This window comes from Muntiacus reevesi, chromosome 13 (genome assembly GCF_963930625.1).
Source record: "Muntiacus reevesi chromosome 13, mMunRee1.1, whole genome shotgun sequence".
Lineage (NCBI taxonomy): Eukaryota > Metazoa > Chordata > Mammalia > Artiodactyla > Cervidae > Muntiacus > Muntiacus reevesi.
Window position 1 is genome coordinate 43,109,050 of NC_089261.1, and position 16,499 is coordinate 43,125,548.

Here is a 16,499-nt window from a genome sequence, read left to right on the forward strand (position 1 = left end):
ATAGAAACAACCTAAGTGTCTATTAATGGGTGAATAGATAAAGAAGATAGAATACAAGTCTGCCATAAAAAGAGAGCAATTTTGTCATCTGCAGCAATATGGATGGAATTGGAGATCATTATGCAAAGTGAAATAAGTCAAAAGACAATTGTTGTATGATATCACTTACATGTGGAATCTAAAACATACAACAAATGAGTGAATATAATCTAATAGAAGCAGACTCACAGATATAGAGAACAAATTTGTGGTTACCAGTGAGAAGAGGGGGAGGCAATACTAGGTAGGGGAGTAAGAGGTATAAAGCCTTAGGTACAAAAAAGCTACAAGAATATATAGTATAACATGGAGAATATAGTCAATACTTTATAAACAGAATATAACATGGAGAATATAGTCAATACTTCATAAACAGAATATAACCTTTAAAAATTGCAAATCACTATAATGTACACCCATAACTTACATAATATTGTGCAGCAACTAGACTTCAGTTAAAAAAAAAAGAAGAAAAACTAAAATTTCAAATAAGAGTAAATCTTAACTTTCAAAAGACTTAAGCTGAAGAGAATATACCACCCTAAAATACATCTCTCTGGTATAAGAAGTATTTTAGGCTGATAATTCTTAAGAAGCAGAATAGGAAAAGCTTTGAAAATTGAGTAGAAGTTACCCTTTTGTTAAAGATATTCACATTTATGAGGAAAAACTCCATTTGTAAGCATGTCCCCCTCTTACCAGAAAGAGAAAGTCTTAATCTCTCAGTCACGTACGATTCTTTGTGACCTTATGGACTGCAGTTCCACAGGCTCTTTGCTGAATGTTGAATTCTCCAGGCAAGAATACTGGAGTGGGCAGACATTTCCCTCTTCAAGAGATCTTCTCAACCCAGGGGTCAAACCCGGTTCTCATGCATGGCAAGCAGATTGTTCACTGTCTGAGCCAGAGGGAAGCCCTGAAAGTGTTAGTCGTTCAGTTGTGTCCGATTCTTTGTGACCCTATAGACTGCAGCCTGACAGGTTCCTCTATCCATGGAATTCTCCAGGCAAGAATGCTGGAGTGAGTGGCCATTCCCTTCCCCAGGGGTGTCTTCCCCACCACGCAGGGATCGAATCCAGGTCTTCTGCACTGCAGGCAGATTCTTCACCATCTGAGTCACTGGAGAAGCCCAAGGCAATGACCTAAATCTGCATAACAATTTTACTCTTGTTTACTGTGCTTCTCTTGGTAACTTCTTGTAACCGCTCACCCTCTTTTCCAATATCATCTTTTGTCTTTATCTGAAGATGTTATTTAAAACTGTAGCTTCGGTGTTTAAAGGAGTCTTTCTGTTTTTCTGGGTCACTAACGTATACAGAAGGTAAACACGTTATTAAACTTCTTTGTTTTCTCCTATTATCTGTCTTTTACAATAGGCGGTCACAGGCAACAATCTACAAGGGTACAGGAAACTTATTTTTGCTCCCCCTCAAAGCCAAGGAGAGTACATTACCTGATAATAGCAAAATTAGGCCAGAATCGAGAGACAAAAACTATTGAAAAATCTCCGTTATGTAAGAAATTACTTTTCAATAATCTATTGGTCTCAGGATGGATGAGAGAACAAATTGAAAAGTATTCTGAACTGAATCATTGTGAAAATGCAGTTTCATTTGAAACTTCTTAGGAAAAAGCACCTGCATAGCAAAGAAAGCTATCAATAAAATGAAAAGGCAGCCTAATCAATGAGAGAAAATAACTGCAAATCATATACCTGATAATGGGAACATATCCAAAATATACAAAAAACCTCACACAAATCAATAGCCAAAAAAAAAAAAGACAAAACTGAATTAAAAAATGGGCAGAAGACCTGAATAGACATTTTCCCAAAGCAAACAGATGACCAACAGACATGAAAAGATATTCAACATCACTAACCATCAAGAAAATGCAAATTAAACCACAATAAGATATCGCCTCATTCTCAGTAGAATGGCTATTAAAAAATAAAACAACAACAACAAGAAATAACAAGTGTTGGTGAAGATGTGGAGATGTGTATTATTGGTAGAAATGTAAATGTAAATTGGTACAACTATTTTGAAGGTGTGGAGGTTTTAGTTCCTCAAAAAATTAAAAGTAGAACTACAGTATGACCCAGCAATTCCATTTCTGAGTATTTATCTAAAGAAAATGAAAAGAGTAATTTGAAAAGATATGCACCACGTGTTCACTGCAGCATTATTTACAATAGCCAAGATATGGAAACAACCTAAATTTCGATTGTTGGATAAAGAAATTGTGGTATACATACAATGGAATATTGCTTAGCCATAAAAAAGAAAGCAGCCTTGCCATTTGTGACAATATGAATGGATCTTCAGAGTATTATGAAGTTAAATAAATAAGAAAGACAAATATTAAATGCAAAGAAAGAAACCAGCTCACAGATACAGGGAACAGACTGGTGACTGTAAGAAGTGGAGGGTGGGGGTAGAGGGAGGCAGAGGAAAATGGATGGACTAGTTCTTTCATTTTTTCAATAAACTGAACAATTTTCTTTTAAAGAAAAAAGATATGAAGCATTCTTGAAAGCAATAAAAAAAATAATATAATTGAGATATATTCCTTGTTAATCACCAAAAACCACAATGTTTACATGTCAATTCCTCTTAAATTGATTTAAAGACCAATACAATCCCAATAAAAATCTCAGCAAGTTATTTTGTAGATATGGACAAACTTGATTTAAACACTACATTGAGCAGTCAAGACAATACTGATGAATTTGATGAACTCACACTTTTTGATTTCAAGATTTTCTAGAAAGCTAAGATAATCAAGAGAGTATTGTATTTTAAACAAATAAAAACAAAGGTAAATGGGACAGAATAGACAGCCCACTAGTATACCCACGCAAACTCAGACAACTTGACCTTGGTCAAAGGAGTAAAAAGCACATTAACACAGAAAATATAGACTTTTAAGTCTTTAGTCATCATCAACAAATGAGGAGGATACAAATGGAGGACCATAAGAAAGTAAAGACACAAACTCTGCATCTTAGAAATTCATTAAAAATCCTTCACTGTCTTAAATACAAAATATGAAACTACCAAAATTATAGTGGAAAACTTAGAAAATCTACATAAGTTATACTTTGACAATTCATTTTCATATACAACACAAGCAGCACAACCCATGAAAGAAAAAAAATATTCTCATATGGACTTTATTAAAGGTAAACTGCTTACTCTGTGAAGGACAATGTTTAAAGAATGGAAAGACAACCTCTGACTACAAGAATACCTTTTCAAAGCACATAACCAGAGAATGGTTTGCATGCAAAGTACTCAAAAAACCAGAAAAAAATCCACAGTTAGAAAACAGACACTCCAAATTAAAATAAATAGGACTGTGTGTAGCCATCTTTTAGAATAATATATAGAGATGGGAAATAAGCATGTATTAGTTGATCAACATTAGGGAATCACTGGAAAACAATAAGCATTGTGCATTAGGGAAAAGCAAATTAAAATAACATGATGCCCTACCCATAAAAAACATAAAAAATAAAAATATAGGTGGAAATGCAATGAGAAAAACAATATTTTGTGAAAGAAGAACAAGGAGGGAGGACTTGTTCAACCAGAGATCAAGATTTATTAAAAAGTTATTGGCATTTAGACTGTGTGATAATTATATAAACAAAACTAACCTATGAAAGAGAATGCAAGATCCAGAAATATACCCATATATATATATATGACCACTTGAGCTGTGATCAAAGGGCACGTCAGAGCAATAAAGAGGGGAGAACAATTTTTTTGTCAGTGGTTCCAGGTCAGCTGGATATGCTCATGGAAAAGAACAAACCATTATTCATAAAAATCAATTCTATGTGAAATGAAGATCTAGGAAGAAAAACTGTCACTGTTTCCAGATGACATGATACAATACACAGAAAATCCTAAAGATGCCACTAGAAAACCACTAGAGCTAATCAAAGAATTTGGTAAAACTGAATACAAAATTAATGCACAGAAATCTCTCACATTCCTGTATACTAATAACAAAAGATCAAAAACAGAAATTAAGGAAATAATCCCAATTACCACTGCAGTGAAAGAATAAAATACCTAGGAATAAATCTACCTAAGAAGGTAAAAGATCTGTACTCAAAAAACTGTAAGAATGATGAAAGAACTCAAAGACTGATTCGAGTTGACAGAGAGATATACCATGTTCTTGGATTAGAAGACTCAGTACTGTGAAAATGACTATACTACCCAGGTTCAGTTGCTCAATCGTGTCCCACTCTTTGTGACCCTGTGAACTGCCTGCACAACAGGCTTCCCGGTCCATCACCAACTCTCAGAGCTTACTCTTACTCATGTCCATCGAGTCAGTGATGCCCCCCAACTATCTCATCCTCCGTCATCCCCTTCTCCTCCTGCCCTCAATCTTTCCCAATATCAGGGTATTTTCCCATGAGTCAGTTCTTAACATATGACAGAAAACATTGATAACAGCATTATTCTCAATGGCCCCCAAACTGGAAATATCTGCAACTATCTATCAAAAGAATGGATAAAAATGATAAATTTATAAACTATAATATTCTACAGTAATGAAAACGAGTATACTACATCTATATGGAAGCATATGAAGAAGTCTCAAAAACATAATATTAAATGAAACACACTAAATGCAGAAGGAAACATAGTTTATGACTTTATTTACATAAATTTCAGTCACAAGCAAAACGTTTTTACAGTGTAAAATTACAGACAGTATCTTCATCTTCAGGGAGCAGGAAATGGGCATCATCACAAGTGGTCATCTGCGGTGCTAGCAAGGTGCTGTTTTTTGGCCTGGGTTATGATTATGTGAGTTTTGAGCTTTGTAATAATCCTCTAAGCTTTATATTTGTTTTCTCTACTTTTCTGCATGTTACACAAAAGCAAATATATATGCACACACATATTAACTATATATAAATTAACATATATATATAAAGTACACACACAAAATGTACACATTCTACACTGTTAATTTCGGATAATAATTCCTTCCTCGAAAGCATATATAATTTAGTGAAGAAACATGACACGTATGTTGGAAAAGAAAATGGCAACCCACTCCAGTATTCTTGCCTGAAGAATTCCACGGACAGAGGAGTCTTGTGGGCTACAGTCCATGGAGTTGCACAGTATAGGACACAAATGAGCATGCACACGCATAAGACATTATTCTGATAAAGGAATAAGTAATTACAAAGTATTAACAATTTAAACCATTTTTAACTTTTATTAAGTTTAAAAAGAATTATTCCTTTTTATTGTTCTCCTCAGAGTTTTTAAGAGTTACCTGACACATGGCACTAAAATTAGGGTCTGGTCTCCAGTAGTAATACAAACTACTACTTTTTTATAAGGTTTTAAGTAAGAAAAAATACCAAATCTGACATCTCAGGAAGTAAAATAGGTTAAGAAGTCAATTATGTATCAATGAGGGAAAACAGTCTTCATAGACTGCTTTAAACTGGAGGAAATTTTACTGTAATGTGAATCTACCATTTCCTTCATTCAACAAGTACTTATTTCACTTTCTGTTTGCATTTTCTGGATTACTGATGAGATTGACATTTTCATATTTTTAGTACCTCATCAGGTTTTATTTTTTGTAAATAATCTGTCATATTCTTTACCATTTTTCTATTAGCGTGAATGTATTTTTGTTCGTGACAGACCTTTTTAAATTGTGGATGGTAATCAACTCTTCATTATATTTATTTTAAATATATTCCCCCTCCCTGTGGCTGAGGCAGTCATGATATTGATGATGTTTCTTGTGATATCCAAGGTTTTACTTCTAATGCAGTCTAATCATATATATTTGCCTTTCAGTCAAAAATGTTTGCTGAAGAAGTTTACGATCCTGAGATCATAAAGACACCCTCTTAACTTTTTTTCTGAAAGCTTAAAGAGAATGTATTCCTTAAACCAATAATATTTTTATATGGTGTGCGAGAGATATTACTTTTTCTTTCCCATTTAGATAGCCAACTATCCTAGCACCATTTGTTCAACAGGCTATCCCTCTCCCACTGATTTGTATTGCCTGTTCTTTCAGACAACAAGTGTTTGTGGATGTATGCATCTGTTTCTGTGCTAGCTGATCTATGTATTTATCTATCTACCAGTATAATAGGGGCTTCTCAGGTGGCTCAGCAGTAAACAATCCACCTGTCAATGCAGGAGACGCACGTTTGATTCCTGGATCGGAAGATCCCCTGGAGAAGGAAATGGCAACCCACTCCAGTATTCTTGCCTGAAAAATCCCATGGACAGAGGGGACTGGCTGTCTATAGTCCATGGGGTTGCAAAGAGTTGGATTTAATAACTGGATTTTTATAATAAGTCTTAATAGTTGATAAAATAAAATTTCCTACCTTGATGTTCTTTAGAACTCTTTTGGCTATTCTCAGCTCTGCCACATAGATCATTGATGGATTCAATTTATTAATATTTTATTTAGGATTTTAGTTTCTGTGTGCATAAGGGAAACAGGCCTATAATTTTTCTTTCAAGCAAGTGTCTTTGCCAGATAGAAAAGAACATAAAACACTGGGTTCAAGCTAGACTGCCGGGGTTCAAATCCCAGCCCAATTACTTACTAGTTATGAGTTAGACTAGAAACTGGTGGCACTTATCCAAGAAGTTTTTATCTATGGCTACTGAACAGATGGGTATGAGAACTGTAAAAGCAAGCTATGGAAAAGGTGTTACTGAGTATGTGCTCCAGAAAAGCAGGGGCATGGCCACATTAAGATTAATAACAAAAGAGCGGATGAATCAATGGGGAAACTGCTATAGCCTGTATAAGGGGGAAAAAAAAGCTGCAAAAGAGTTAAGGAAATGACAGAAAATGAAGGGTTCAAAGAATACAGGTCTTAATGAGGTCAAAGAACAGTTATAGTGGGAATAAGGTATTTGTGTTTAAGATTAAAAAGTAGGGCAAATTGAATAGGACTTCTGCTCATGCTCAAGATAAAGTAACATAGCCCATTTTTCCACCTGACACACCAAAAAGACAAAACTGGTTTACCAGGTGCAAGAAATCAGGTAATGATAATGACAGACATGAAACAAATGCAGTGAGCACTATGCCTGCCCCAGCCTAGTGACTGGAGCGACATTTCATGCCAGAAAACAGGGAGGAAAACTGCAGGCAAAGAGCAGCAGATTCTCTGATTTAAGGAGATGAAGCTGAGACTCAGTGGAAACCAAGTAAACTAGAATTGGCAGGACAAAGAACAGGAGAGAAAGGCGCAGAGAGAACTCCATATGTACATGAGATCTGCGAAGGGTATGTCTTGGGTAAACAAAGTACTAACTTCTTATCTATTAAAGGAACTGAATTTACAGTTTAAATCTTCCACAAAGAAAGCTCTAGGTTGAACTGTCTTCACTAGTAAATTCTACCAAACATTTAAGGAAGAAATATCAATTCTACACAAACATCTTCCAGAAACCTGAAGAGGACAAAATACTTTCTAAGTAATTCTGAGGCCAGCATATCCTGACACCAAACGAGACAAAGACACTAGGGAAAAAAAATTTTTACAAAGGGTTTATGAACACAGACATTAAAATTTTAAACAGACATTTAAGATAATCAAAATTAAATGGTATGTTAAAAAGATAATACATTATGACCAAGAGGAGTTTATTTGAAAATGGCAAGTTTAACATTTGAAAAGTAATCTATATAAATCCCGCTATTAAAAAACTAAAAATGAAAAAGAAAACCTGATCATCTAAAAAAAATGTAGAAAAAGCATTTGGAAAAAATAATCCAATATTCATTCTGATTTAAATAATACTCTCAGAAAACTAGGAATAGAAATTAGTATCCTCAACCTAGTAAGGTCATCTATGGAAAAACTACAGCTAGTATCATATTTAATTTTGAAAAACAGATATTTTCTCCTAAAATCAAGAACAATACAAGGATGTCTACTCCAACCACTTTGGCTCAACACTGTACTGGGGGTTCCAGTAAGTAGAATAAGGCAAGAAAATGAAAGGCATTCCAAAGTGGAAAGGAAGAAGTGAAACAGTCTATTTACAGATGAAAAGACTGTCAATGTAGAAAATCTGAAAGACTCTACATTAAACCTACTGGAACTAATAAGTGAGTTTAGAAAGCTGACAGGGTAAAGTACACACATACAAAGTATTTCCATACACTAGAAATGATAAATCAGAAATGAAAAGTAAATGAATAACAGTTTACTGTTATTGCTGGTTATCAAAACCAGCAATATATAGAGATAAATCTGACCAAATATGTGCAAAGCCTATATACTAAAAACTATAAAATATTGCTGAGAAAAATTAAAGAAGAGATATCAGTTGAGAGATTTTTTTTCATTAGTCAGGGGACTCAGTATCATTAAGTGAATTCTAAACACATTAATCGAGAGAGTCATACAATGCCTATCAAAATCCCAGCATCCTTTTTTTTGCAGGACAAGCTGATCCTAAAACGTATATGGAAGTGCAAAGGACCTATGAGAGTCAAAACAACTGTTTTCACAGTTCTTTTCAGAACAAATCTGAAAGGCCACACTGATTTATTATAAAACTGTGATAATCAAAACAGGACTTTGGTTTCCACATAGATCAATGGAACAGAAGTGGATCTACACAAATATGTTCAACTGACTTTCTAACAAAGATGCAAAGGTAATTTAATGGAGAAAGGATCGTCTTTTCGACTGTGCATCCATATGTAAAAAAAGTGAACCTTGACCCTTGTCTCATACCTTCTACAAAATTTAACTTAAAATGCTTCATAGATTTTAAAATCTATGAAATTTAAAAATTCTAGAAGACTACATAGAAGAGAATCTTTGCGGCCTTGAGTAAGGCAAAGATCTTTAGATATATGTGTACGCTCAGTCACTCAATTGTGACCAACTTCGTGCAACTCCATGGACTAGTCCACCAGGCTCCTCTGTTCAGGGAATTTTCCAGGCAAGAATACTGGAATGGGTTGCCATTTCCTATTCCAGGTGATTTTCTCTACTCCAGGGGTTGAACCCACGTCTCTTGCATCTGCTGCTTTGGCAGGTGGATTCTTTACCATTGTGCCACCTGGGAAGCCCAAGTTTTTATATATGACATATCCATAAAAGAAAAAATTGATGAAATGAACTTCATAAAAATTAAAAACTTCTGCTCTATGAAAGACACTCCTAAGAGAACGAAAAAAAAAAAAGGCTCCATCTGCACTGGTGAATAAACTCTTCACTCCTTAGCTTGATAACATGTACCTCTTTGAACAGGTCCCTGAGGACTATCAGACCTGCCTTCTTAGATGGAGGTGGACGAATGGTGTACTGCAAATATGCTATAACAAATTAAAGGAGGCTCAAAATCAATAGAAGTCAATGAAGAGAAGGTCAGAGGTAGATGGGAGAAGGGTAAGCTTTCTGTATTTACCTGATGTGGTGTTTAGCTAATCAACTAATCCAGTCACCCACCAATTATAATTGGCATATGAGGTCTAAAGGAAAAAAGGGGAGATTCATAGACATCCAACACTCATTTTCATCTCTTCCTGCAAACCTTACTATTCCATGCTCCAATTTCCTGAATAAGTAGTTATTTCAAGCCTCCAAGTCTTTGCTTCTTTTGGTCCCTCTGAAAATTCCCTTCTTCCACACACTTCTCTTCTGGTGAACTACCATTCATTTTTCAGGAAATAATTTACCATGGCTTCTATCGTTCTCTCTGGTATTTGGACTTCAGTTTTATTTAAGAATTCTGGCTGGTGCATTCCTCTAAAACAGTTTATGAGTGTCTCAGGAACTCTTCCACCCCAACCAAACTTTTCAACACCAATTCTTGTCCCACACAGCCCAGATGGTGGTGAGCTAGTCCTCTTTATGGGGTGAAGGATATTCCCACATCAAACCTAACAAACAATGGTAATGTTATAGTGTCATACATGTCATTCATGATTTTAGATAATATAAAGTGTGCGCCTAAAATGTGCTAGACACCATGCTAAGTGCTTTATTTGCATCATCTCATTTAACCTTCAGAACTACACCATGTGCTATTATACCCATTTTACAAGTAAGAAAACTGAGGCACAAAGAAGCTCAGTAACTTGCCCAAGGTCAAAGACATACAAAACAGACAGAGCTAACACAGAGTTTAGACAGACTGAATCCAGAGGCAGAGTTCTCAACCACTGGCCTATGGTGTTTCCAAAATGGAATGTACCATTTCCCCGCCCCCCCCCCCCCCCCATCTTCCCTGCTGCTCAAGCAAGCCAAAAACCTTAGTTGCCCTATACCTTTCTTCCAAATCCTTTCATCTCCAATCTCACTATACCTACCTCAGTTCACGTCTTACCTGGATAATAACAACAATCACCTGACTGCACTTGCTGTAATGCATGTTCCTCATAACAGCCAGCTGGGTTTTTCAAATAAATCACAAACTGATCAGGTTACTCTCAATTGGATTCCTTTCAGTGATTCCTATAACCTGTACAAAGATTCCAACTCCTGAAAACACAGCAGAAAAGGCCCTTTGCCATCTGGCCAAATTCTTCCCTTTCAGCTCTACTTGCCATTTCCCTGTATACATCAAATTTCATTCAAACTAACCGTCTTCAAAGTTTTTAACAAAGCATATTCCTAATCCCTCCAATGTTGTAAATATTGTTCTCAACCACACAATTCTTCATCTAGTAAATTTATATTTTACTTCAAGTCTCAGCCCAAATAGTACCTTCCTTAACCACAGTAAATTATAACCCTGTAATAGTTAATATTTGTTAGCACTACATCAGATACTATTCTAAATCCTGCACATATTTTAACGGCCGCTTAATCATTCGACCAACCCTGTGAGAAACCTGAGGCAAAAGAGTGCTCTTTTGCAGCAGACTGTTGCTACTACTTCAGTGTATTTATAGAAATCATATACTTCCCTCCTCAAATTAAATTATTGGAGGGTAGAACAGTCCTCCTTATCTTCATAGCAGCTATGACTGTCTAGTGCCTGGCACATAATAGAAACAGGAGGAGCTCAATAAATATCTTTTGAACAAATGGCCAGAGCTGTGCCTCCAGGTTCTAACTGCAGGCTTAGAAACTCTTCCTGGCAATTAGCCCTCTAATTCCTCCAGAGCATGTGAGAAGCATAACAAACGTGCATCTAGCAGAGTCCCTCGTAAGCTTAAGTATTTTCCAAACACTCCTGCTTAATGTATGCGTATCCTCATATATACCATCAAGCTTTTTCTGCAGCTTAACTTCTTTTAAGTTTTTACAAATAACCACGTACCCAACAGGCATTCAGATAGTATTAGTCAACGATGACGACATTAAACATTACATATGAGAATTCTCAATAAAGGAATGTGGAGCTTACTTTGATCTCGCAGAAAGTCGATTTCTGTGGCCATTTGGATGAAATTTATTTGGAGCTTTCACCACCTTTAACTTTTCTCAAAAAGACACAAAGCTCGCAGTGCGGGAAAGCAAAACTAAGGCAAAGCTCCGGAGGCTGTCTAGCACTCGAGCGGTGTGATCAGCATCCTACTCACGCGGCGTCAACAGCCCCGCCGCGCCTCCTTCTCTCGAGTCCCAGCCCAGTTCCTCGCTCAAGCGAGACACCAAATTTCAGGTCTGCTGCGGACCCGCCAAGTGAATTGTTTCACGTTCACCCGAATCCCAGCCAAGTAGAACCAGGGACGCGGCTGGATATATTGGACGTCCCGCGGGTCACTCGGGGTCGTGTCGGGCCACTCAGGAGAGCGCCGAGAGAGCCGGCGGGCAGCCGGGTGGCGGCATCCTTGGAGGGGCGGGGAGCGAGGCCAGGAAGACCGAGAAGCCCGGGTCCAGCAGCGGAAGTCCACTCGGCCCGCCCTGCGACTTTGAAACCGGTGCCCCAGACCGCTCCTTGGAGACGGTGACGCCGCTGCGTCATCACGCGGGCGTCAGCGCTTACGTCATCGCGCTTCCTGGCGTTCTCTCACATTATTGGCTGTTTGTCGAGCGACGGGCGGGGCTGTGGGAACTTGGATGACAGCGGGCTGAGCCAGCCACCTGTGTGGCGGCGGATGCGCTGGTGGGCCTGTGTCTTCGGACGGAGCGAGGGAGTCACCCAGGTGGTTTTTTTTTTAATTTTTAAATTTTTTTTATTCCTTCAAAAAGAAAAAAAAAGGTAAACATAGGTAGGTTATTAAATATATATTTTAAGTGCCCCAGTATCTTTGTTGCCAAGCACTTTTGATCTGGGAGAACCCACTCGCCAAAGCGGATGGTTGGAAAGTACTTAGGTTTCTGCGTCTGGGAGCAGAATCCAGGCTGGCGTCTTCAGCATCTACCTCCAGAGCTGTACGGATGGAGGATTTCTGGGTGTGAATTTGGTAATCTCCAGAAAATAAGTACGTGGGTCTTTGGAGAAAGGACACAGCTGTTGTCTATATAGTTAGCTGTGTAGCAATAAGGCATGAAGTTAGAAGTACTCCAGAGATCCTGCAAACTCAGCAGTTATTTCTTGAGAACTTTGCTTCCTCAAAAAAGGAAGACAAAAGTTACAATTTTTGCAAGAAAAATTAGGCAAAACTTTACATTTGTAGACGGATTACAATCCCCGTTAAAAAAAAAAAAAAGATTTTATCTAGATTTGAACCTCATCACTATTTAACAGTTAAGATTAGAGGAATTTTCAGTCCCAGCAATAAAAATGTTAACTTGAAGTCAGTTCAGTAAATGTGTTTTTATGAATTGAGGTAAAGTTTCTAAGACGTGTCATAGATGTTGCTTGATGAACAGTTCAAGATGTTTTTGTTGTCTTGTGCTGATACTGTTACATAAAACCTAATGTGCTAAGTCGCTTCAGTCGTGTTAGACTGTTTGCCACCCTATGGACTGTAATCCACCAGGCTTCTCTGTCCATGGGATTCTCCAGGCAAGAATACTGGAGTGGGTTGCCACGCCCTACTCCAGGGGATGTTCCCTATCCAGGGATCCGACCTGCGGCTCCTGCATTGCAGGCAGATTCTTTACCGCTGAGCCACCTGGGAAGCCCAAAACTAATCGTGGTGATGGTTATAGATGCTAAGTTGTGTTCGACTCTTGCGGCCCCGTGGTCTGTAGCCCCCCAGGCTTCTCTGTCCATGGGATTTCCCAGGCAAGAATACCGGAGTTGGTTGCCATTTCCTTCTCCAGGGGATCTTCCCCACCCAGGAATCGAACCCTGGTCTCCTGTGTTGCGGAGATTCTTTACAGACTGAGTTAGGAGGGATGAAGACATTTTTAAAATGTGTCCTGCTGTATCCAGTTAGGTATTCGAAGTCCTATTACAGGTTTTCTCCATACTCACTATTAAGAGGATGATATGGTCCCTTCCTCTACAGATTGGTTGTTAAATATGGAGGTATATAATATCTATAAAAAGTTTAGTTCGAGTTAGTGAAGATTGAACTTGATCTGGTTTTTAGTGGCCATGAAGTTCAAACAAAAGCTTGTTGGAAGAAGAAACTGAGAGTGCAAGCTCCAACACTATCAAAGGTCAACCAATGCGTTTTCTTCAGAAATGTCTGACTCCCCAAGGGTTTGCTTCTATCTTCCCCTATATTTGAACTTGGTATACTGTCAGGTGATTTAACTTGGCACCAAACAAGTAGTTATAAGCTTAACTCTACATCACTAGAAGTTGATATTAGTGTGGGTGAAAGCAGACAGTATTTTCTGGTTGCAAATGATGAGTTAGTCTTTATATTACATAACTTAAATATCTGAAATTGGAATTTTTACCTCTGCACTTGAATTCTTTGGCCTATACAGTCAATATCGATACAGACTATAGTTCTTGGGTTTTGAGGTGTGGTGGGGTATTTTGGTTTTTGTTTTGGTTACAATATTTTTTACTGGTTGAATTTTAATGGGTTTGAAAATAATTTTAATCTCTAAGAAACAAAATTGCTATGATTTCACGTATCTTTAAAGTATCCCGTCTAGTGTTTTCCCTTTTTAAAACTTCCCTTCTGATTTCTACTCACTTAGCCCAAGGTTGGTGCTTCCCTTTGTAGTTACTTCATGCTTCTTCCTGCAGTGTCTATCATAGTGTTTTACAGTTTGACTTCAGGCTCCATCATAGTATCTGGAACACAGCACTCAATAAGCATCTGATGAAGGAATTAATTTACAGAATGTGTGTGCATAAAAAATATCTATTACTGTAATTGAGTACAGTGAATGAGAAAAGGGAGAGAAAAATCCTTAGTATGTTTGTAACCATTATCTAGTCACTTTTTCATGTAATGTTAGATTTATTTCTGCAATAAGGAAAACCTTTGAGAGTCAATTGATTGCACTAATACTAATTTATGCAATAAACTAACATTGAGCACTGTGAGAAAAACATGAAGAATACAAAGTTGGAAATTTAAGCTAGGATCAAAACTTTAAGTTTGTCTGATATTAAATGCCATATAAGGTGATTTTTTAGCAACTATTAATTATATTTTCCCAACCAAGAAGATGACCTGGCAATTCAATCTCTCTTTTTAAGCTTGTCTTTTTATTATTATAATTATTGTAGTAAAAAACACATAACATGAAATCTACTCAATCTTTAAGGTGTTAAACCTTAAAGAACTATTTCATCCTGCATGACTGAAATTCTACACCTATTGAACAGCACTTATTTCCCTCTCCCACAAAAAGTAAAAATAATCATTTGGTAAAACAAACACAAAAGTTGTTTTCCCCCAAGAAAGTTTTTTAAAGCATAAGCTCCCCTGGAGAAGGAACCCACTCCGGTGGTTCTTGCCTGGAGAATTCCATGGACAGAGGAGCCTGTGGGCTACTTAGGCCGCAAAGAGTTGCACACGACTGGGCTACTAACACACACATACACACAATCTTTTTTGAGAGTGTACTCTGCCCCATGTACATTAACTCATTTAATCTCACAAAACCGTGTAAGGTAGTTGTTATTTTTAAACCCCCTTTTTTACAGTAACTTCCTGATAGCAGTTGTAAAGTGCCTGAATTTGGATTGGAACTCAGTCTGGTTCCAATGTTAGAACCGCCATGTTAAGACCTACCAGTAGTAGAGGATAATTTACAGCTAGGATATTACTTACAGCTGGTGTAATATATTTAACACTTTTTGCTTACATAGCCAGTTAGTCTTTCGTTACTTTGAATTATTGCCGCGCATGTTCTATTATAATCTCAATGATATATACTTGGTCTTTAAGTTGCGCAACAATTGTAAATACTGCTGCGTTTCCCTTCCTTTTCTTTCTAGAAAACTGCTCAAACTTCTGCGGAACAATTGAAAGCCTTCATCTCTTCACCCGCGGTCCTACAACAGGTGTCTGCGCTTTATCCGCTAAGCCCCGCCCCCAGGACGTGCGGGCCGCGGGGCGGAGCCTGGGGGGCTGCGCGTTCCCTGCGACCTCGGCCGCCGGGAGCGAGCGAGTGGCGAACTGGGAGCCTGCGGGTCTGTGTTCTCTTCTTGTTATGCTTTCTCCCCTCTCGTCACTCCTCTCACCCGCTCCCAGTCCTGTTGGCTTTTCTCTGGCAACGTACTTTTCAGCTGCTGGTTCTGGCGGCGGTTTCCTCCCACTCTCCGGGCTAACTTCCTCATTTCTCCGTTTCTCTCTCAAATGCGTGGAGGAGGTGGCAAGTGGTGGTGGGGTGAGGACGCAAACTGGAAAAAAAAATCTTACTGTAGAAAACTGAAAAAAAAAAATTTCGTGAATAGAGTTTGGAAATTTTCCTTACAAAATGTTTTATGGAGAAAACACATTTCCCATAACTTCCTTCTTTTATCCTTTATGCAATTTTTTTTTTTTTTTAAATCCTCTCTAGACTTAATGCTCCGGGGTTCTGTCTCCATTCTCATCGTTCATTTCCTTTTTAAGATCTTCGCGTAGTAGAAGTAAAGTATGAAAAGAATTACTTTTGACTTTCTTTTTGATAAGATTAATTTGAAGACTAGAAGTTAAAATGTGAGAAATTGCATATTAATAAACATTCTTTTTAAGAAAGTCTACACAGCCAACATTAAAATTGTATATTAGATTAAACAAAATTGGAAATATGAGAAAGACACTTAGGAAACCAGTAACTCTAGGTGCTATAATATATAAAATAATTCTTCAATTTGCCAAAAAAAGAAAAAAAAATTGTATATTAGGGTGATGTTCTGCTTGAATGAATGTATTCTTTCAGTAATATTCCTAATATTCACTCTGACTTTTTAGAAATGTTCAGCGTGCAAAACGTGAGGGAGACAAGAGGTATTCACAAAAACGCTTGAGAAGTCCAGCCTTAAATTAGACTTTTTTTTCAGTATTTTAAATTATTTTTTAATAGTTATGGATGTCTGTTTTAGTATAAAACTCAAGTACGTTAAAAAAGTGATACAGTGAAAGTAAAACTTCTTCAGTTATCTCAGGCAGATAAT

General features: G+C 37.4%; 2 protein-coding genes across 12 annotated transcripts in view; one reads left to right on the plus strand and one right to left on the minus strand.

Moving 5' to 3' along the window:
• SCLT1 (sodium channel and clathrin linker 1) overlaps nt 1–11,965 on the minus strand; it is a 218,943-nt gene extending 206,978 nt beyond the window's left edge. For all 5 annotated transcript variants that reach the window (XR_010658816.1, XM_065904109.1, XM_065904107.1 and 2 more), the window contains exon 1: nt 11,442–11,965. Coding sequence is in view for 4 of the 5 variants with exons in the window: in XM_065904109.1 (XP_065760181.1) it covers nt 11,442–11,475 (34 nt within the window). In the remaining variant the exon portion in view is untranslated. The remainder of the gene's footprint in view (nt 1–11,441) is intronic.
• A 138-nt stretch (nt 11,966–12,103) lies between these two features.
• C13H4orf33 (chromosome 13 C4orf33 homolog) overlaps nt 12,104–16,499 on the plus strand; it is a 380,208-nt gene continuing 375,812 nt past the window's right edge. For 4 of the 7 annotated variants that reach the window (XR_010658836.1, XR_010658837.1, XM_065904272.1 and 1 more), the window contains exon 1: nt 15,401–15,530. The gene's annotated coding sequence lies outside the window, so the exon portion shown is untranslated. Of the gene's footprint in view, nt 12,247–15,335; nt 15,531–16,499 lie in introns of those variants that run through there. The other 3 variants (XM_065904274.1, XM_065904273.1, XM_065904275.1) reach the window with 3 other exon arrangements.